Source organism: Ambystoma mexicanum, chromosome 1p (genome assembly GCF_040938575.1).
Source record: "Ambystoma mexicanum isolate Mex_15411 chromosome 1p, UKY_AmexF1_1, whole genome shotgun sequence".
In the NCBI taxonomy this organism is placed as follows: Eukaryota; Metazoa; Chordata; class Amphibia; order Caudata; family Ambystomatidae; genus Ambystoma; species Ambystoma mexicanum.
This window is the reverse complement of record NC_090921.1, coordinates 406,547,406-406,569,977: the sequence shown is the minus strand read 5'-3', so window position 1 is coordinate 406,569,977 and position 22,572 is coordinate 406,547,406. Positions and strand designations below refer to the sequence as shown.

The 22,572-nt window shown below is 51.2% G+C and overlaps 1 protein-coding gene across 2 annotated transcripts in view; it reads left to right on the top strand.

Annotated features, from left to right (window-relative positions):
• The window catches only part of SMIM7 (small integral membrane protein 7), a 216,468-nt gene extending 198,463 nt beyond the window's left edge, over positions 1 to 18,005 (top strand). Inside the window, exons 4-5 of one of the 2 annotated variants that reach the window (XM_069649201.1) lie at positions 3,115 to 3,205; positions 12,173 to 18,005. In XM_069649201.1, the coding sequence (XP_069505302.1) occupies positions 3,115 to 3,205; positions 12,173 to 12,188 (107 nt within the window). In that variant the 3' untranslated portion in view covers positions 12,189 to 18,005. The remainder of the gene's footprint in view (positions 1 to 3,114; positions 3,206 to 12,172) is intronic. The other variant, XM_069649200.1, reaches the window with a different exon arrangement.
• Positions 18,006 to 22,572: the final 4,567 nt, after the last annotated feature.

Here is a 22,572-nt window from a genome sequence, read left to right as displayed (position 1 = left end):
TACAAAGGTACTAGCAGTGGCATTAGCACACCTGCACAGGCAATCCATCCCAGTTTATCCTTACCACGACTGGCTCATAGACAGGTCTCGTAAGGGTCCCCTGTTATCAAATACCCAAAGAACAATAGATCTTTTATTCAGTCTGGGATTCTCCATTAACGAAAAGAAATCCAGCCTAGACCCCAGTCAAGTCGAGCAGTTCCTAGGGGCTCTAATTCGATCAAAGGACGGCCTCGTCTTCCCCTCCAACGAGAGGGTCCAAAACATGCTGTTTCAAATACCTCAATACGTAGCCAATCGAGAGGTGACGTACGCAAGGCTATGCGACTGTTAGGAATGATGGCGTCATGTATTTACTTGATTCCTCACCCGCGCTTGCGCATGCGTCCAATGCAGGGGTGGCTCAACAGCCAGTGGTGTCAGGCCAGCAGACAATGGGACGATCTAGTGGTTGTCTCGCCAGCCCTCGTTCTCTCGCTGCGGTGGTGGTCGAGGGACAACCTCTTGAAGGGGAAATCCTTCACCACCCCTGCAGTGGAGGCTACTCTAACTACAGGCGCATCTCTCACAGGGTGGGGAGCTCATCTGCTTCAACAAACAGTGTCAGTGTTTGGTCATCAGACATAGCATCCAACCACATAAACCTGTTGGAACTATTGGCAGTATTCAAAGCACTGAAAGCTTTCCAGGCACATCTGCAGGGAAAGACGGTCCTGATCCTCACAGACAGCACAACAGCCATGTACTATCTGAGCAAACAAGGGGGCACTCACTCTCCAGGGCTGTTCAAACTGTCCCAGAACATTTGGAAGTGGGCTCTCAAACACATGTTCCTGTTGTCACAACATGTTCCAGGGGAACTCAATCATCTGGCAGATGTACTCAGCAGAGATTTCCCACTACCTATGGAGTATGAATGGCGATTACACGAAGACATCGTCTCCAATGTTTTCGCAGAATGGGGCTTCCCAGAGATCGACTTCTTCGCAACTCTGGAGAACGCCCAATGCCAAGATTACGCCTCCAGCTACCCCCAGAACTGTTCAAGGGGAAAGGACTCTGGATAACATGGTCAGGGAAATTTGTTTATGCTTTTTCCCCCCCGACTCCCCTACTCAACAAGATAGTGCACAAGATGCATCAGGAACCAGTCACAATGGTATTGGTAGCCCCCATGTGGGCCCGCCAGCCCTGGTTCGCTCATTTGATGGAGATGACTCTAGCTCCTCCAATGAAGCTGCCTTGCCCGTACAACATGTTGTCGCAAGACAAAGGGGAGACTCTTCACCCATGCCCGCAGACATTGAATTTAGTGGCTTGGCTCCTGAAGTCATAGACTTTGGACACCTGCAACTCCATCTGAGATGGATGGACATACTCAGGGAAGCAAGAAAACCTAACAGTTGATATTGTTATTCCAGTAAGTGGAAGCGGTGTGTCATCTGGTGCAACTCTAAGAGCATCAACCCTATTGACTGCTCTCCCACACATATTGTGTTGCACCTGACTCATTTACTTGACTCAGGCCTGGTCTTTAACTCTCTAAAGGTTCACTTAGCTGCTCTTTCAGTCTACACTACATCACAACAGGTGTTGTGGTGGAAGATACCAGTGATTTAAGGCTTTCGTGGAGGGAGTAAAGAGAATTCACCACCCCCCCCCCCATCTCTAACCCTGCTCCCGGATGGGACCAAAATGTGGTGTTGACTAGACTTATGGGTTCTCCTTTCGAACCCATGCATAATGCGAGTCTTAAAGATCTCACTTACAAGACTGCCTTTTTAATAGCTGTTACTTCCATTAGGAGAGTAAGTGAACTACAAGCGCTCTAGGTTTTAGACCCCTTTGTAATAGTTCATAGAGATAAGGTGGTTCTGCGCACTCACCCTAGGTTTGCGCCTAAATTAATTTCAAAGTTCCATGTGAACCAATCCATAGAACTACCAACGTTCTTTCAAAACCCTTCAAACATGGGTGAGAGAAGCCTGCACACACTTGAGGTACGCAGAGCAGTCATTTTTTACATGGAAAGAACCCGACCACTAGGAAAGACAAATCAGTTCTTCGTTTCAGTGCAGGTCGAGAAGGAGACCCGGTCTTCAAATCCACTATTTCTAGGTGGATTGTCAAATGCATCACACTCTGTTACACTCTTGCTAAGAGAGAACTGCCCTTCAAGCCTAGGGCACATTCTACTTGAGGCACTGGGGCTTCCGTAGCATTCATCGCAAATGTTCCTCTTGAGTCCATTTGCAAAGTGGCAACCTGGAGTTCTGTACACACCTTTACAAAACACTATTGCCTAGACACTCATTCTAGGTCTGATTCTCAAGTGGGACACGCAGTTCAAAGACATCTTTTCACTACTGTTCCTTCTCACAACCCACCTCCAACTCCGGGTACTGCTCGCTAATCTATGCAGAGCATGTGATTCAAAGCAGATTAACAAGTATCAGAAGACATGCATTACTTACCGTAAAAGCATTGCTGATGATTGTATCTGCTTAGATTCACATGCGCCCACCCTTCCTCCCCGCTCGGATAGAAGGAACATAGATGTCTTACTACTCACTCAAAATGGTCATAAGGCTCCCTCACGGCAGACAAAATGTAATCGGAGGGACCTCGACGCGTGAGGGATTTTGGGTACACTACACATCACGATATGGATAATGTTACAAGTAGGCCCACTATGTCGTAGTCCCCTTTTGATTCTCGAAAGACAAGATTCAATACTCAACGGTGACCACTGAATGTCGGACTATATGCACAGCATGTGAATCTAAGCAGATAAAATCATCAGAAATGCTTTTACGGTAAGTAATGCATGTTTTATTAATCTTTAACATAATTTTCCGTGTAGATGTGTGCAAGAAGGTTGATGTCTCCTGGTTGTGATGTTTCGTTTTTACAACAAAAGTTTCTGGATTATGTTTTCTGACTTTCTTTGCAAGTTCTCCTGCTTGTATGGGAGTTCAAGTCAGCTGTAACAGGAGCATGGCTCTCGTTTGTCTTTCAATTAATGCATTCTAAAAAAAAGATTTCAATTAAAAAAAAAGCTGAAAATATCAAACGTGGTATAATAGCTGTGATTTTTTTGTTTTCATGATATAGGTGACAACATTAGAGAGTTCTTGCTGAGCCTACGATATTTCCGAATATTCATTGCTTTGTGGAACATGTTTATGATGTTCTGTATGATAGTGTAAGTATTCTCCATAGCACGGTAGCTTTGGTTTTTCAAGCAATGTAGTGAAACAATTATGAGACTATTGTGGCATGTTTTTTGCAATCACTCCTTTTGCCTCGGGCTCCTTCCCCTCCCCTCTGAAGCACTCCTTTGTGCATCCTCTTCTCAAGAAACCCACAGCTGATCCTTCTTGTCCAGCTAACTATCGCCTTATTTCTATTACTCCCTTTCTGGGCAAACTCCTGGAAAAGTTGGCCATCTCTCAGCTTAACCTTCATTCCAATTCTGTTGGCTGTCTCCATGACCACCAGTCTGGCTTCAGAGCTGCCAGAAGCACGGAAACTGCTCTCCTGAACATCCGCTCTTCAACCTTGACTCTAACATTCCCTCTGTCCTCATCCTCCTCGATCTCTCTTCTGCCTTCGCCACGGTCAACCATACCATCCTGTTCAACCGTCTCCGTGAAAACCTGGGTATCACTGATCAGGCTCTGGCCTGGCTGACGTCTTTCCTCTCAGATCGACCCTCCCAGGTCCAACTTGGGTCCTTCCTTTCATCTATCTTCCTCTCTACCTGTGGTGTTCCCCAGGGGTTTAACCTCTCGCCCTGGTTTTTAAACCAATACCTGGCAACTCTCGAACTCTCGCCCACTGCATTGCCACTTTCTGCTTAAATTTCCAGTATGCTACACTGACAACACTCAACTCATTTTCAGGCTGCCCTCTGCCACCTCCTCTCCATCTCTCATCTCTGATTGCCTAACTGCCATTAAAGATTGGTGGGCCGCCATGATCTTTGTCTGAATGCCAGCAAGATGGTGATCCTCCTCATCGCCACACCTTCACCATCCTTTCCCCTCACTCTCTGGCCGGCCTCCCTTGGCCCTCCTCCTACCCCCACCTGCGAGGCTAAGAACCTCAGGGTCATCTTTGACTCCACCGTTTCCTTCTCCGCCCACATCTGAGGTCTCTAAAAAAGCCAGATTTCCTACTGCACCTCCCCAGAGGTACTCTGCCTTTCCTCTCCTTCCCCCAGAAGCTCATGATATCTCAAGCTCTGGTTCTCTCTAGCTTGGACTATTGTAACAGCCTCTTTCTAAATCTACCCGCCTCTACTCTCCGCCCTCTGCAACTAATCCAGAACAGGACTGCGGGACTTGCCCTTGCCCTCAAGCCCTGGGATCGTATCTCTCCAGCTCTGAAATCTCTCCATTGGTTCCCAGTGGATGCAAGGATTACATTCAAAACCCTCTACATTGTCCACAAGGCTTTCTGTGGCCTGGGTCCAAAATACCTTCAGCTATCCCTCCGCAAATACCTCCCCTCTCGAGCTCTTCGCCCCTCTACCTCCAATTCCCTCAGGGTCAGTCGTTTTTCATAGAAACGAGCTGGGGGTAGATCTCTGTCTTCGGCTGGGGCCTCCCTCTGGAACAGCCTCCATCTCACTCTAAAACTTGAGGAGAACCATCTATGGTTCCAGAAGCACCTCAGTACCTTCCTCTTTTCTTCTGCCTTCGCTCCCCCTCTCCCTTGCTGATCTGTACTTTCTTGGCACTGTGCACCTGGCCACCCTCTGTCCTTCGGGCCCAGGTACCTGCTCACCCTGCCACTCTCCCGCACTGCCTCCGGGCCACCCCTTGCACTGTGGTCTGTATCTGTACCCATACAGCCCCCCACCCTTTTTCTTCCTGCACTTATCAGACCTACCCTGTCTGCTGCCTTAAACCTAGCACTTGAAAATTGATGGCTGCACTACCACTGTTTGTTGCCTTTATAATTTATTTATTATGTATCTGTTTCTCCTCTGCTTCGCGATTTCCACTTCTCCCCCTTACATGCACTTTTCCCCTCCCCCTCTCCCATGCACTTGTGCGTTCTCAATGTCACTGGGCCTAGTAAGATCGCTGTTTTGTTCTCCCCGTTCCCCTCACTTGCCTTGTTGCGCTCTGAAACACTTGTGTACGAGCGCAATAGAAATAAAATATCAATATCAATGTAGCATTGTTATACATCACCAAGGTAAAATGTCTTCCAATCTGGTTGTGAAATAGCCCATCTTTATCTATCCCTAATCTGTGTCTGAAATGTCCATAATTACATAATTTGCACTCCAGTTGCCTAAAGGGATTTCTGAAAGCAGAAGTATGTTGCTGTTTTACAGTGACTAAGGAGGTTGGCACCCTTGCTGTGTAGATTCGTAGATACAAGGATAAGCCTCTGCTTCTTTAACCAGTTACAGGGGAATCGGGCCAAGGCCATCTTCTTTACAAGAATTGCTTTTCATCCCAATTTGCTAACTTCCCATCTCTGATCTGACCTTTCCTGCATGTGGGAACAGAGAGGTAGATCTTTTTAAAGGAAGTCTGAAAATGGTCACGTTATGGGGGTCATTTCAATGTTTCTGAATTTAAATGAATGGATTGTGTGGGTAAAATCAAGAAAGTTTTATTTCCTCTGAATGTACAATTTAATTTGGCAAAAGAGAAAACAGATCTGTCCTGTGTAGGACGGAATTCCAAGTGGTCTGCAACATAAATACTGTGGCTGCAGAGCCTAATGATCGAATAAATGCCTCATCAATGGTAGAGTTCCCTAATGTCAGCATTCAATCAGTAGATCACATGCATGTGCCTTAGAATTTGCTGTTCTGTTCTTCTGTAGCCTCTGCGCAATTCTTTAGAAGGCTCTCTTGCAGTTTTTTTTGTGTAGACGAGTCTGTTGCAATCTGGCCTTGTTGCTTTGACTCTTCTCATGTAGAGTCTGCTCCTGTTAATCAGGTAGTTAGCCAAACAAAGGTTTCGGGCCCTGTTGCTTAGAATCCCTTAGACGGTTATCCTGCACTCTTTCACCCAGTTGCTCATAAGATACTGCAGACCCTGTCTCTCGGTTAAAATTATGCTCGGCAGCCTCTGGCCCTTTGCTTCAAATTGTGCCCTGCAGTCTCTAAGAATTTCCTTAGACTGGCTCCCTCCAGCCTCTGGCCTTTTACTTGGAATGATATCCTGCAACCTATGTGCATGTGACTCATTGGTATCTTCTGCAGCCTCTGGACCTATTATATAGCGTGATCAGCTGCTATCACTAGCACCGTTCTCCAGCATGGGGTCTGGGATGGATTCACATGCTCATGAATATTCCCCGTCGTCAGGCTAAGATTCCTCGGTAAAGAAAAAAATCAGTTGCAGTTTCGTTTCTGAACTGTCTTTCTTAGTAACCAATCACTGGGCTCTGGGTCATACTGCCCCCAGCCAATGACTGCCCTCTCCCTAAGTCCCTCCCCTGGCAGCCATCCTCAGATTTTTACCGCACGTTCAAGTGTAGGGAGTCCTCGTGCTATAGCTCTCGAGTTTTTACTGTTTTGCTTTTTTATTTTTTTTTTTATTTTTTTTTTTAAGCGTTTAATCTCATTTTTTCAGTCAAACAAGCCTCAAGCTCCACCGTTTCTACTTCTAATCAACGGGGACCCGTTTTGGAATTTTCTACGCCCCTCCAAGGCAAGTTCTCGTCAAGTTACGCTTTTGGGGGATTCCAGAAGACCTTGAGGCCTACCTCGTGGACATGGCCCAGGACAAAGGAAACTCAACGCCCAGATTCAAGCTGTTCAGGAATGTGCCCTGGATGCGGGTTGCAGAATGTATTCAAGGAAGACGAACATTCTAGATGCTTCTACTGCCTGCACGAAGACAAAACGCACGTGGAGAAGGACTGTGCATTTTGCAAGAGCTTGTCGGAACGGATCATGAAGGATCGGCATATCCGCCTCACCAACTGGCTGGAAGGAGGTGAGAAGAAGAAGAAGAGGTCCGAGCGGTGTTCTAAGTCCTTTGAGGGTGCTCTGGCGATGGGGGCCCAACAAAAGGCCAAGCACTGCGAGTCTGCGGGCACCGGGAGCGCCGAACAGTCGGGCTCCTCGGCTGCCAGGCAGGGCGTGCTTTCACCAACGCCATCAACCACGAGCCAACGCTCTGGCTCGGGAAAGAGGAAGTCAAGAGAACCCGAGTAAGCTTCTGGAGAAGCCCCGGCCAATCCCGATGGAAACAGCCGAAGGGGAGCGAGGCGGTGACGCTCCCCCCAAGGTGAAGGCCTCAAGCGCGCCTAAAGTCGTGAAGGCCCTGATTCACCTGGCTAAGGCCTCTATCGAGGGAGTCGTGATGGCCTATGGAGGCTATCCCTGTGGAGATGACCTCGGGGCCTAGTGTTTCCCTGCCACCGTGGAGGGAATCCTCTTTTCAGCCCATCGATAAGACCCCATGAGAACCCCGGTGGAAAAAGACGGGGGCGGTGGATATCACAGACACGGATTCAGCCTCTGAGGAGGAGCTGGCGTCGTGAAAGTCCACAACAAGAAGTTTGAGGAGGTCCTCTCCCACGGGAGGGATCCCGACGAAGCGGACGAAGAGAGCGGCAGTGGCGCCAATGAAGTTCCCGTGGAGGCGGAGGATTCCACTCCCCAACCGTTGCGCCCGTCGAGGTTGAATCCTTGACGTCGCAGCCGGTATCTGAGCCTCAGGACAACTCAGGAGCCATCTTGATGGCAATCCAGGCCTTATGTACGGAGATGGGGACCAGGTTGCCCTTACCCCCAACGGAAGATCCAGCGGAGCCTGGCCTGTCGGGGAGCCCACCAAGCAAGCGGAGAAGAGTTCATCCCCCCCGCCCTTCCAGTCTGCGTGGCCCTCGCAGCCTTCATCCCCTTCCCCTGATCCCAGGGAGGACACTGGAACGGAGACGGCCACGACAGGGACGGGACGGATGACGACGGCGGTGACAACAGGAGGGACCCTCCATCACCTCCACCTTCTCGGGCCTCCACGCCCGACGAAATTGGCTCTTTCCACACCATGATTGCCAGGGCATCCGAGCTCTTATCACTCTGCCCCGAAGAACAGAAGAAGGAAGGTTTCCTTTATCAACGGCGTGAGGCCAAAAGGAATACGGTCCTCTCGGTCCCGTTACTTGGCAATATCTGGGACGAGGGACTGTCGCTCCTGAAAAATCTGTCCACAGCTCCCGCCAAGAGAGAACGGTACGAGAAGAAGTACCGGCTCCCGGATTCCGCCTCTTTGTGCCTTAGGGCACAACCGACCCCAGACTCTGTCGTCTCGGCGGCAGCCAAGAAGAAAGCAGCGGGGGCGACGGCTTCAACTTCAACCTCCCCGCAGGATGGCGAGGGGAAGAAACTGGACGCCATGGGACGGCGGGTCATCTCCTCGGCGACGACAATTAAAGCGGCCAACACCCTAGCGATTGTGGCCCGGTACGACAGGGAGCTTTGGTTTAAGATCGCTCCACTGCTGGACTTCCTTCCGGACGACAAGAGGGCGTAGGCCCTGGAGATCCTGCAGGAAGGTGAGGTGGCATTGGACCACACCATAACGGTGGCCACGGACATTGCTGACACCGGTTTGTGCCAGTTGGGCAACAGCGTTTGTCTTCGACAGCGGGGGTGGCTCATGGCGACCGATTTCCGCCAGGACGTGCAAACCAGAGTTTTGGACATGCCCTTCGACGGGAACAAGCTCTTCGGCAAGACAGTGGATGAGTCACTGCAGGCCATCAAGGCCGACACGGAGACGGCTCGGGCCTTGGGAGTTTTACAGCAACAACGGCCGTCCTTTCGGAACTCCGGAGGCAAGCAAGGTGCCTCCAAAGGATTAGGCGGCGGCTCCTCGACGTACTGCCAGGCGGCTCGCTCCTCATCGCAAGAGGCCTACAGAGGACGCGGCAAGTCAGGAGGATCTCGTCGTCGCCAAGGAGGCCCAGGCGGCAAGGCTGCCGCCAAGCAGGACTGAACCAGCCGTAGCGTCGGGCCCCCACCTGAGCACCCCGGTGGGAGGCCGGCTGGCGAAGTTCGTCAGCGTGTGGGAGTCCATCTCCACCGACCGATGGGTGCTGGATGCCCTGGCCCGCGGGCACACTCTTGAGTTTCTAAAAAAGTGCGCCGCATTCCACCCGTGGCCAGGAAGGAAAACCACGTCCCTCAACTGCTACTGGAAGTAAGGGCGATGCTGAAGAAAAGTGCCATCAAGCTCGTCCCAAAGAGGCTCCGGGGCTCCGGCGTATACTCACGATACTTCCTGGTATGAAAGAAGACCGGCGGTTGGCGTCCCATCTTGGACCTTCGTCGTTTGAACAAGTACATCAAGGCACAGAAGTTTCAGATGGTCACCCTCCAGCACGTGCTGGGGCAGCTGGAGGAAGGCGGCTTCCTGTCGTCGCTGGACTTGGAGGATGTCTACTTTCACATCCCCATTCTAAAAGGAAATCGAAAGTTCGAGATTCGTAGTCCAAGGACGGCACTACCAGTTCAACGCCCTTCCCTTTGGATTGAAGTCAGCGCCCATGGTGTTCACCAAGTGCCTAGCACCAGTGGCGGTGTGGCTGCGCCTGCAGGGGATTCATGTCTACCTGGACGATTGGCTCATGCGAGCAAAGACAAGGGATCTCGCCGTCGAGCATACAGCGAAGACCGTCCAACTGCTCACGGATCTGGGATTCTCCATCAACTTCACCAAATAACACCTGGTTCTGTCGCAGGCCGCACTGTTTCTAGGAGCCAGGCTCGACACAGTGGCACAACTGGCCTCTGCGTCGGAGGAAAGGATGAAGGCCATCCTGGGAAAGGTGCAGTGGCTGTTGGCCATGGACGTGGCCAGGGTGAGGTCCATCATGTTCCTTCTTGGCATGATAGTGTGCCTGTGCAGGTTGCGGATGCGTCCACTGCAAGAGTTCCTCGACGCCCTTTGGATGCAAGCGGCGGGCAGCTTCGAAGACAGGATCTCGCTCAATGAGACCTTCCGCCAAGCGATCCGGTGGTGGGGCACCTGCACGCATCTGAAGGCGGGAACGGACTTCCAGATGCCGGCACATCAGGAGACGGTGATGACGGATGCCTCCCTGGAGGGATGGGGAGCGCACACCAGAGATCTCCACGCAAAAGGCCTTTGGCCTCGGAGGAGAGGTCACTACACATCAACGTCCTGGAGCTCCGAGCCGTGTACTGGGCCCTCGGGTCGGTCCTTCCGTCTCTCAAGGGCAAGGTGGTAAGGATCTTCACTGACAACACCACCACAATGTTCTACATCCGGAAGCAGGGAGGCACCAGATCACCAGCCCTATCCAAAGAGGCCCAGGATCTGTGGCACTGGGCCATCGCCCAAGGGATGTTTCTGGTACCGTTCCACCTGGCAGGAATAAAGAACACCATTGCTGACTCACTCAGCAGGGAGCTGCACTCGTGCCACGAGTGGGAACTGCGGCAGGATCAAGTCGATCGGCTGTTCCAACGATGGGGCAATCCCCAAATCGACCTATTTGTGATGCCAGCTAACACCAAGTGCCGGAGGTTCGCCAGCAGGTTTTCCCAGCCGGCGCGCATGGGCAAAGCCTTCTCATTCCCCTGGGACAGCCTGTTCTGTATGCGTTTACCACCGTTGCCATTGCTGCTGTGACTCATCACCAACTCAAGCGGTCCCGGTGCAGGATGATCCTCATCGCACCGGCATGGCTGAGACCGATCTGGTTCCTGGACTTTCTGGACTTGTCAGCTTACCCCCCAGTCAAGCTGCCGACAGACACGGATCTCCTTGCCAGAGGAGGCGCCATCCTCCATCATGACCCAAAGTCGCTGAACTTGCAGGCCTGGCTCCTGGATCCAGGCCCTTTCCTGTAAACCTCCATACCTGACTTTACTTTCCACGAGACGAGGGTGGTGCTGAGGATGCACCCCTCCTTCATGCCCAAGGTGCCGTCGGACTTCCATCTCAACGAGCCCTTGGTGTTCCCTGTTTTCTTCCCGTCGCCGGACGGGATGACTTTGCACTCGCTGGATGTAGCTAGAGCGCTGAAGTTCTACGTAGACCGCACGAAGAGTTTTCGGAAGACATCACAGCTGTTTGTGAACTTTGGACCTGTAAACCAAGGGAAGGCCCTCTCGAAGGCTTCCATTTCCAGATGGCTCTCCGGCTCCATCATGCACTGTCACCGGTTGGCAAACCGACCGTTGTCCGGCCGTCTGAGTGCCCATTCAACCAGAGCGATAACTGCTACCACGGCGTTCCTATCTGGTGTGCCCCTGCTGGACATCTGCAGGGCTGCTACGTGGAGGTCGACGCACACCTTCACGAGATACTACTGCGTCGACCTGGATTCCAGAGAGGAGTCCAGAGTCGGCCAAGCAGTGCTGCACAACCTGTTCGCCTGAAGGTGGGCCTGGTGAGGAGGTAAGAGATGCTTAATGTTGAGTTGATGCTATGCTTAATGTTGAGCCTTGCCACCTCCCGTGGTTGTGCATGTGTGTACTGCTAGGTATTCTTGTATTCATGAGCATGTGAATCCATGCCAGACCCCATGCTGGAGAAGGAACAAGTTACTTACCTGTAACTGTTGTTCTCCAGCATGGGTCTGGCATGGATTCACATGCGGACCCTCCCTCCTTCCCCTCTGCGGCTCTTCACTTTGTCCTACTGCCACTTTACGTGCTACCAAATCTGAGGATGGCTGTCAGGGAGGGGCTTAGGGAGAGGGCAGTCATTGGCTGGGGGCAGTATGACCCAGAGACCAGTGATTGGTTACTACTAAGAAAGACTGTTCAGAAACGAAACTGCAACTGATTTTTTCTTTACAGAGAATTCCCAGCCTGACGACGGGGAATATTCATGAGCATGTGAATCCATGCCAGACCCATGCTGGAGAACAACAGTTACATGCAACTAACTTGTTCCTTACTTATCAGGATCACCCACTGTATCCAATTGTGTTGTTTGGGGAGCTGACCTGCAGTCTCTGGTCTTCTAATTAGAAGGTTCTCCACAGTCCAGTCTCTGGTCTTGTTGCTTGACCTGCAGCCTCTGGTCCTATTTTTTAAAGTAGTCTCCTGTGCACCTACACATTGTGCTGTTACTCTAATGTTTGAAAGGGTATTACATTGATGCTGCATTAACCGCCTAATTGTTGACTTAATTTTCTTGTTTTAATTTACTAGATTATTTGGTTCTTGAAAATGACCCGTGGACGTTGACAGATGAAGATTGTGCTAATGGACACACAACTCCTTCACTAATGAAAAGGAAGAAGCTCTCGTGCAGACTGTCATGTTTTCAGGAAGTGAAGACTGCGTTTCTGAATAAGTAGCAATCTGCAGACTTCTGTTCATCTAACAATTAAAGGGACTTGTAAAGCGGAAACATAATTGATAAAAATCTCATTTATTTTTTACTTTTCTTCTTTAATCATTATTGGAAGAGGTTGTCCTTCTTTTCCTAGGAATACAGAGGAGTTCTGTACCACATCATACAGAACCATTTTCCCCACCCACTCTACCCATACCTGTGAAAAAAGTGCACCCAACTTCCAATAAAAAATTGGCTACATGCTGTAAAAAAAAAACACCTTTGTATTGCTCTTTGCAGATGAAAGTGGTGAAATTCCTTGATGAGATCTGTCCAGTGCTAGTTTTGTTTTGTTTCTAAATCTGTTGTGTTTAAATGCATACGTCATGGAATGCAGGTTATTACAACTTATGCACTGCATATATTCCTGTTGTGCATAAGCCCAGCCTTTAAAAAAATCAAAATGTTCTTGGTTTATGTCATGTATTCTTGCACAGAGGGATGTGGATCTGTTCAAAAGTTTACCATCTGATCCTGGGTTTGAGTTTCTGAAAACCTTCAAAAGGATGCTTAATTCAGTGTAACAAGACTGTAGATCAAACGTCAACAAAAGCAAACAAGCAGCATATAGAGCTCGATCAACATATACCATACGAGCATTCACTTTCCGGACATTTTGGGCTGATGCTAGGGCAGCTTTTATTGACAGTCAACTGAATGTATCAGATGTGAAAACTGCTTGAAAGCATGTGAGCATATTGAATCCACTGCCATCAGAGCTTCCTACACCACCTCACAGTGCATCCCTCTCAACTTTGCTCAAGACAGCGACAGGGAGAGCCGAGTTAACAATCCATGCTCCTTCAATACTTATCCATGTTGGAACCTTAAGCAAGGGTGGCAGTGATTCAGTGTTGATAGTGGGTTTATCATCCAAGGAGCAGACTGTGACGGAGTGCAAAACAAAAATCTATGGCTGTGTGAGTGCCCAAAATGCAACCCCGGGTTGAGGATCCATCCAGCTGTTAATTATTTGAATAGGAGATTGGTGGGAGATAATTTTGAGAGGAGGTATTGGATGGAAGGGGGTCTTGGCAGCAAACTCTTGAGCGTATAGTGTCCCCAGCTTGCTTTCCATTCCCAGGTGAGGCACCTGTACATATGAACAGTGAGGGGGCCAGCATACAAAATGCTTGCTTATATTACAAAAGTAGATTCTTGAAAAAAAAGAGGATGTGCCAGAATGTGTGGTTGGCCACAATGGAGGATAATAGTAGTGTTGTGCCCTTGATGTACTAAAGCATTACTGTGATTTTTTTGTAATCTGTATATAGCAATGCTGCTGATATTGTTCTACAGTCCTATTGGTCTTTTAAGGTAAAAAGAATGTTAGTTTAAAATGTAGAACCTTTTTTGAATCATTGATTCAGTCTAGTTTTATTCGTTTAAAAGAGTAGGTAGCAAACCCAACAAAACACTTTTACAAAATAGATGAACATGTACAAAGCAATATTACCCTTTCAGCACAGAAGACCTTCTACAATCATTTTTGGAGCTATAGTCCCAATTCATTGTTAGAATAAAGTTGTACAAGTTAACTCGAGTACGGCAAGAACGCCACTTCAAATACTGATGCAAGGACAGAGAAATACCCTGCATTTTAAGTTCTGCTGTTTGTGACCCTAGTATCACACTCCTCCCTTTATAGTCCTAACACCTGATGGTTCATTTATAAGATCTCAGAAGCCCCATTTCCATCCCAGAAAATACCCAGTTTTGCATATGTGCTGCTAGCTCCAGAAAATATGATCTGTCTTTCACCGGGCCGCATCATTTAAAGGTCACAGGGTGATGTTCCTTCATTTCCTTTTTTGTTGTTGTTGAGAATGCTCATTTCTCTAGCATGGTTTCACATGCTCATCAATAGTCCCCCTCATCAGGCTGGGAATGCTCAGTAAAAAAGAAAGCAGTTCAGCTTTAAACTAAAACTGCTAGTCTCCTCTAAAGCCTATCAGTGTCATTTAGGTCATAATGTTAATGTTAAAGGATATTTGTATCGCACACTATCCCCACCGGAGTGGTCCCCTGGAGGATCTGAAAAGGAAAAGGGGGTGGGGGGTAAAACTAGTGGGAACGAGCGGGATAAGTGCAAGAGAGCAGTGTTAGGCATGTATGCTAGTTTCTGCCTTCATGGGGTTTTCGCTTGTGTTCTATTTTACCTAGCGTCGTCTCTCTTGTTGTTGTAGGAGTTTCCCTTAGTCGGTTGTGGGTGTTGTCTGTGCCATCATATATTCTGTCAATCTGTTCTTTGTGTTTCCTGTTTGATTGCTTAGTTGTTTCAATTTGGTTCCGGGGTGATGACGAGCCATGTTTTTAGAAGTTTTCTAAATTTTAGGTGGTCTTTGGTGTTTATTTGTTTCGGGATGTTGTTACAGGTTTTTGCGGCCAGGTGGGAGAAAGAGGAGCCTCCTAGTTTTTTCTTGACGTTAGAGTCCTTAACTTCCTCGATCTATGCCAACAACCTACAGTGGCAGTCCTTCTGAGTCTTCGACGAAAAAGATTGACAAATTGAGCATCCGTTCGTGTTGTGATTGGGATGAAGACAGTAAATGCACTTGAGGTGCCAATCCTCGATGAAGCTATTCTTCAGGACGCAGCTTTTACAGGATGTGAAGAGGCTTTTCTTAGTGGCATCTGCCATGGCCGAGGTGTAGGCCCAAGCATGTCTACACATTTCTGCACGGATGTGCAAATCAAGGTCATCGACATTCCGTTCGATGGGCACAACCTAGTTGGAAAAGTGGTCGATGACACTTTCCAGGCCATCAAGACCGACACTGACAGCGCGCTCTCTGGGGACCCTGCTACAGAGGAGGCCATCCTTGAATCCCCAAAGGGTAGAGCCTCCAGATCTTCTAAGGGTTACACCACCCCCTATCGCCAGCCCTCCCGCCACACCACCCGGGAGGCTTATAGGGATCATCCGAGGCCTACAGCACTGGCACCCAGCATCATAGTCGCCACCATCTAGGACGCAGACGCCGAATTAGGCCTGAACCAGCCCAGGACCTGTGCCCCCACTTCTGCACCCCCGTGGGAGGCCGACTATCGAACCTTGTCCATCAGTGGCAAAAGATCTCCACAGACAAATGGGTGCTGGGCGTTCTGCAGCAAGGGCACATTTCAGGACGGGTGCCCCTGCATTCCTCCTGTTGCACGTCAAGAGCTGTACATGGCACAGCTGCTGTTGGAGTTCCATGCCATGCTTCACAAAGGGGAAATTGAACTAGTCACTCGGCACCTCCGGAGTGTATTCCAGATACTTTGTGGTAAAAAAGAAGTCAGGAGAGTGGCGACCAATCCTAGACTTGTGGCGCCTCAAGTTCCTCAAATCCCAAAAGTTCAGGATGGTCACATTGCAGCACCTACTCGACCAGCTGGACGAAGGGAATTTTCTGGCAACTCTCGACTTGGAGGACGCGTACTTCCACATCCCCATTCATTGCAAATTCCTGCGCTTTGTCATCCAAGGAAGACATTACCAGTTCAAGGCCCTTCCCTTCGGCCTGAAATTGGCTCAGAGGGTGTTCACCAAATGCTTGGCCCCGACGGCAGCACATCTACGCCGCAAGGGAATCCACGTCTACCCTTACTTGGACGATTCTCATTCGGTCCGCTCTCACGCTCTGGCAACCCAGCACACAGCAGAGACCATGCAACTTCTGACGTCGCTAGGATTCTCAATCAACTATCTGAAGTCCTGTGTAGTGCCATCTCAGAACACTCTGTGCCTGTGCGCTCGACTCAACACAGTCTCGTATCTGGCAACTCCCTCAGAAGAGAGGGTGAAGGCCATCCTGGTAAAGGTCCAGCGGCTGTTGCAACAGTACGGTCAATGAAGGCCCTGCTGGGTATGATGAGTTCCTGCATCCATCTGGTCCCCTTTTGCAGCTTCGGATGAGACCTCTTCAAAAAATTTCTGCCAGGCAAGGCAAGAAAGGCAAGGCAAGTCAAGGCACATGGACAGACAAAATCGCCCTCAATCGGGCATTCTGTCAAACCCTATCAAACCCTGCAGTGGTGGCCACTCATCCACACCTCACTCAGGGAGCTCCCTTTCAGATCCCTCTGTACCAGGGTATACTCCCGGCCGACGCCTCTCTGGAAGGTTGGGGGGCCCACACAGGACATTCCACGCCAGAGGCCTCTGGCTCCCCGAAGAATAGGAGTTGCACATAAACGTCCTGGAACTGCGGGCGGTCTTCTAGGCCCTCAATTCTTTCCAGCCTCAGCTCCAGGGAAAGGTGGTGCGGTCTTCACGGACAACACCACCACCATGTTTTACATCTGGATGCGCTCCCGCGTGCTCTCCCTGGAACCCGGTTTCTATGATACTGGCCCATTTTTTAAGCGCATGCTCCTTGTCCCTTTTCACCTGGCAGGCATCAAGAACACCATTGCAGACTCTCTCAGCAGGGAGCTTAAGCAAGGCCCTCTTTGTAACAACTGCCAACTCCAAATGTCAGAAGTTTGCCAGCAGATATAACGTCAGCCGAGGAGCCTGGAGGATGCTGTCTTGTTCCCCTGGGAGGCTCTTGTCCTGTACACTTTCCCTCCAATTCTGCTGGTGGTACGTGTGATCAACAAACTCGGATCTTGCCACTGCAGGGTGATCCTCATTCCACCGGCGTGGCCAAGGCAAATCTGGTACTCTGACCTTCGCAATCTGTTGGTGGTTCTGGCCATCCAACTGGCTCCACTTCTCAACCTCCTCTCCAGAGAAGGTTTCATCCTGCACCGCTACCCAGCGTTGCTGATCTTCGCGGCCTGGCTCCTTTGGACACTGTTTGTTGCCTATGGAATGCAAGAAGATACTGGCTAAGGCCAGGGCTCCCTCTACGTTAACTTGATACAGGCACAAATGGAGGCGTTTTACAATGTGGTGCCGGGTGCAGAAGATTTTCCCGCTGCACGTGACTGCCCTGCAGCTCCTTCCGTACCTGCTCTCAATGGCCTAGGCCGTCCATGCACATGTGTCTATCAAGGTCCACCTGGCTACCATATCCCGGTTGTGAAAATGCATCTGTTCTGTGTTAGCCTAGGCGCACACATTGAAATGTGCTATTCTGATTCCATTTGGTTTATGTGCTCACTTTTTGGGTTTTCATTATTCTGCATGCAGAAAATATTCACAGATTGAAATGCTGGCAAAAGTGTCTATGCGAGGAATGCTTAGCTAATGCAATTGACCAGCTCGAGCCTTGACCAGGCAGACGCAGACGTCAAAGATAAAGGTTAGTTATGTACCTTCCTGTCTTCTGCTTTCCAAAGCTAATTGCACGACTCATGTTTAGAAAACATGATGTACCATAATGTACAATGCACATTCTAGAGAGGAAATGTTGATTGAACTGCCGCGCCGAAATGTGGTGTCTCCTTGCCTCCTTGTGATGGGAACTTGGTGAATTTCCTCGCTCTGAGAACAGTAAATTGTACAGAGATGACGCAGAGCGAGGTACCATGTCACCATGGCAAATGTTACGTGGGTCATAAATTATCTATTATTTCAGCAGCCAAAGCTGATTTGAAGTGCATTTAAGGCTGTCTGCCCCCCATGTACATAGCTCAATTTCTCTGACTGTGCGCAGACATAGCTGAACTTGGATCGGCTTGAAGCGAGAATAAACACTTGTTGTAAATTTGTTACTGTGACTGGTGTTCTTTATTTATTTGCAGTAACTCGGATTTGAGCCTTACACAGTACACACATGCTCTCTAGGATTTAGAGGAAACAACCAGTTTTAGTATCAAGCTAAACTGCTTTCTTTTCTACAGAGGATTCCCAGCCTGACAACGGGGAATATTCAGGAGCATGTGAATCCATACAAGACCAATGCTGGACAACAAGAGTTGCAGTTAAGTAACTTGCATCTTGCTATTTTTTCACAGAATTACATGTCGGTTCCAAGGCTCTAGTTTTCCCACCTCTGCAACTTCTTTTCCTTTGATTGTTAACAAGTCTGTACAAGGTTTTAAAAAGAAAAGTGGAGAAAACACTGCTATAATTCATTATAATCTTGCTATGTGTGCTAAATCTATATAAAGAGTACATTTTAGTATATAGTGTGGACATTCCCTTGTTGAAAGTTGTTGTATGCTGTCCTTTACTGTTTCTCCACCCTTCCCCCTATATGAAGAGTATACCCTTCACTGCTCTGCCACGCTTACCCCTTCGAGGGACGGAACATATTCTGAGAAGCCCAGAAACCAAGACGTGGATTAGTCTTCTCCAGCATGGGGTCTGGCATGGATTCACATGCTCATGAATATTCCCCGTCGTCAGGCTGGGAATCCTCGGTAAAGAAAAATCAGTATCAGTTTCGTTTCTGATCTGTCTTTCGTAGTAGTAACCAATCACTGATCTCTGCATCATACTGACCACAGCCAATGACTGCCCTCTACCTAAGCCCCGCCTCTGGCAGCCATCTTCAGATTTTTACCGCACGTTCAAGTGTTGGGAGTCCTCGTGCTTAGCTCTCGAGCTTTTACTGCGTGTTTCGCGCTTTTTCAGGAGAATTTTCACTTTTTTCGGTTAATCGAGCCTCAAGCTCCACCGTTTCTACTCCCGTTAACGGCTACCCGTTACGGGATTTTCCTACGCCCCTCAAGGGTGAAGATTTCATCGAATCAACTTCTTGGAGGATTCCAGAAGATTTGCGGCCTACTTCGAGATGGCCCAGGACGCGAGTTCGTCACCCGGACCCAAGCTGTTTTGCAGCTGCCCTGGATGCGGGCTGCAGAATGTGTTCAAGGAAGACGAACATTCGCAATGCCTCTACTGTCTTCATGGGGACAAGACTCATGTAGAGAAGAACTGCCAGTTCTGCAAGAACTTGTCGGAGCGGACCATGAGGGACCGTCGATCCCGTCTAGCCAGCTGGTTGGAGAAGGGCTCAACGGGTGAGAAGAAGAAGAAAGGGTCCGAGCGGGCTTCTAAGTCCTGTGCGGGCACCCCGGCGACGGGGGCCCAACACCAGGCCAAGCGCCGCGAGTCCGCTGGCTCCGGGAGCGCCGAAAGGTCGGGCTCTTCGGTCGCCAGGCAGGGCGCGCCTTCCTCAGCACCGTCGACCACGAGCCAGCGCTCCGGTTCGGTGTAGAGGAAGTCCGAGACACCGGGTAAGCTTCGGGAGAAGCCCCGTCCGATCTCGGAAGAGGGTGAGCGAGGCGTTTCCCCTCCCCCTAAGGAGAAGGCCCGGGACGCACCTAAGGTGGTGAAGGCCCCTACCCAGCGGGCAAAGGCTTCTATCGAGGCGATCGCGACGACTCTGGCCAAGCTGGCAGAGACCCCGCCAGCGGAGACTGCTTCCGGGACCAGAGTTTCCCTGCCGCCAAGGAGGGAATCCTCTTTTCAGCCCATCGTCATGGCCACCATGATGAAAGAAGCGAGGGTGGGCACGGTAGCCTCCTCGAGCTCGGAGTCAGCCTCGGAGGAGGAACTGACCGAGGCCGTGAGGAACCTCGAAGTCCAATTCGAGAAGGTTCGATCCCGTAAGGAAGATCCTCGGGAGATAACCGAGGAAGACGACGATGGCGAGGAAGAGCAGCCTTCCCTTCCGGCGCAGCCGGAACCTAGGCCTCAGGATGGCTCGGCGGCCATTTTGTCTGCGATCCAGTCCTTATGCTCTGAGATGAGGACGAGATTCCCATGGCCCAGGCCTGAGGACCCGCAACCTGGCCCGTCGGGAAGTCCTCAGAACAAACGACGGAGGACCCAACCCTCTCCTCCACTCGCCCCGTAAGGCCGACAGTTCCCTCCTCATCCTCCCACGAGTCGGGAGATGACGGTGCGATGGGCTCGACGACGGGTTCTGAGGGCGACGACGACGGAACGGGTCTCCAGTCTCCGTCGCACAGGCCTCGCCGCCCGACGAGATTGGCTCATTCCACGCCATGATCACCAGGGCGTCCGAATTGTTCCAGCTCTGCCCGGAGGAGCAGAAAAAGGAAGGTTTCCTCTATCAGCGCCGGGAGGCCAAAAGGAAGACTGTCATCGCGGTGCCTCTAATCGATGACATCTGGGAGGAGGGCCTGTCGGTTCTCAAGAACACCAGCGAAACGGGACTGGTACGAGAAGAAGTACCGGGCCCCCGAAACCGCTCCCCTGTGCCTCAGGGCCCAGCCAACGCCAGACTCGGTCATCTCGGTGGCGGCGAAGAAGAAAGCGGCGGGGTCAGGAGCCTCAGTGTCGAATTCCCCGCCGGACGGCGAGGGAAAGAAGTTGGACGTCATGGGGCGGCGGGTCATTTCGTCGGCGGCGACGACGATCAAAGCGTCCAACGCCCTGGCGATCGTGGCCCGTTACGACAGGGAGCTCTGGTTTAAGCTGGCCCCCATATTGGACTTCCTACCGGACGACAAGAGGTCCGAGGCCCTGGAAATACTTCAAGAAGGCGAGGTGGCGTCGGACCACGCCATAACGGTGGCAACCGATATTGCCGATACCGGGTTCCGCCAGCTGGGCAACGGTGATTGCCTACGATGACGGGGTTGGCTCCGGGCGACCAACTTCCGTCAGGACGTCCAGACCAGGGTGTTGGACATGCCGTTCGACGGCAGCAACTTGTTCGGGAAGGCGGTGGACGAATCCCTCCAAGCCATAAAGACAGACACGGAGACAGGCCGCGCCGTAGGAGCCCTTCAGCAACGACATCCCTTTCGGAGCTCCGGAGGCAGACAGGGTGCCTCCAAGGGATCCAGCGGTTGCTCGTCTTACCGCCAGGCGGCACGCTCCTCGTCTCAGGAGGCCTACAGGGGTCGCGGCAAGCAGGGAGCGCCTCGCCGCCGTCGGCAAGGTGGCCAGGGCAGCAAGGCCACCACCTCCAAGTAGGACTGAAGGTGCCCGTGGTCTCAGGCCCCCACCGAAGCACCCCGGTAGGAGGCCGGCTGACGAATTTCGTCAGCGTGTGGAAGTCCATCTCCACCGACCGTTGGGTGCTGGATACCCTGGCAAGAGGACACTCTATCGAATTCCTGAAGAAGGGCCCTCACGTTCCACCTGTGGCCAGGAAGGAAAATCACGTCCCGCAACTGCTGTTGGAAGTACGGGCGATGCTCAGGAAAGGCGCCATCGAGCTTGTCCCGAAGAGGCTCCGGGGTGTACTCCAGGTACTTCCTCGTCAGGAAGAAGACGGGCGGCTGGCGTCCCATCCTGGACCTTCGTTGTTTGAACAAATACATCAGATCACAAAAGTTCAGGATGGTCACCCTCAAGCACGTACTGGGACAGCTGGAGGAAGGCGACTTTCTATCGTCGTTGGACCTGGAGGATGCATACTTCCACGTTCCCATCCTCAAAAGTCACCGAAAGTTCCTCAGGTTCATCGTCCAGGGACGCCACTACCAATTCAGAGCACTGCCGTTCGGATTGAAGACGGCCCCCAGGGTCTTTACCAAGTGCCTAGCACCTGTGGCGGTCCGGCTGCGCCTGCAGGGGATTCACGTCTACCCCTACCTGGGCGACTGGCTCATCCGCTCAAGGACGAGGGAACTCGCCGTCGAAAACACTGCGAGGACCGTCCAGCTACTCACAGACCTGGGATTCACCATAAACTACCCAAAGTCGCACCTGGTGCCGTCGCAGGTGGCCCTGTTTCTGGGAGCGAAGCTCGATACAGTAAGGCGCCAGGCACCGTCGGAAGAACGGACGAAGACCATTCTCGGCAAAGTGCAGCGCCTGCTAGCCACGGACGTGGCCAGGGTGAGGTCCATCAAGTCCCTCCTGGGGATGATGTCCTCTTGCATCTACCTGGTGCGCCTCTGCAGACTACGGATGCGCCCTCTTCAAGAATTTCTCGACGCCCGTTGGATGCAGGCGACGGGCACCTTCGAAGACAGGGTCCCCCTCAACGAGGTGTTCCGGCAGGCGATTCAGTGGTGGGGCGTTCGAGCGCACCTCACGGCGGGCAAGGACTTTCAGACGCCGGCGTACCAGGAGACGGTGACGACGGATGCCTGCCGGGGAGGTTGGGGCGGCCACACCGGAGATCTCCATGCAAGAGGCCTGCACATCAACATCCTGGAACTCCGAGCCGTGTTCTGGGCTCTCAAATCGTTCCTCCCGTCGCTCAAGGGCAAGGTGGTGCGGATCTTCACGGACAACACCACGACAATGTTTTACATACGGAAGCAGGGAGACACCAGATCCCCAGCCCTATCCAAGGAGGCACAATATCTGTGTCACTGGGCGGTCGCCCAGGGGATGTTCCTGGTTCCT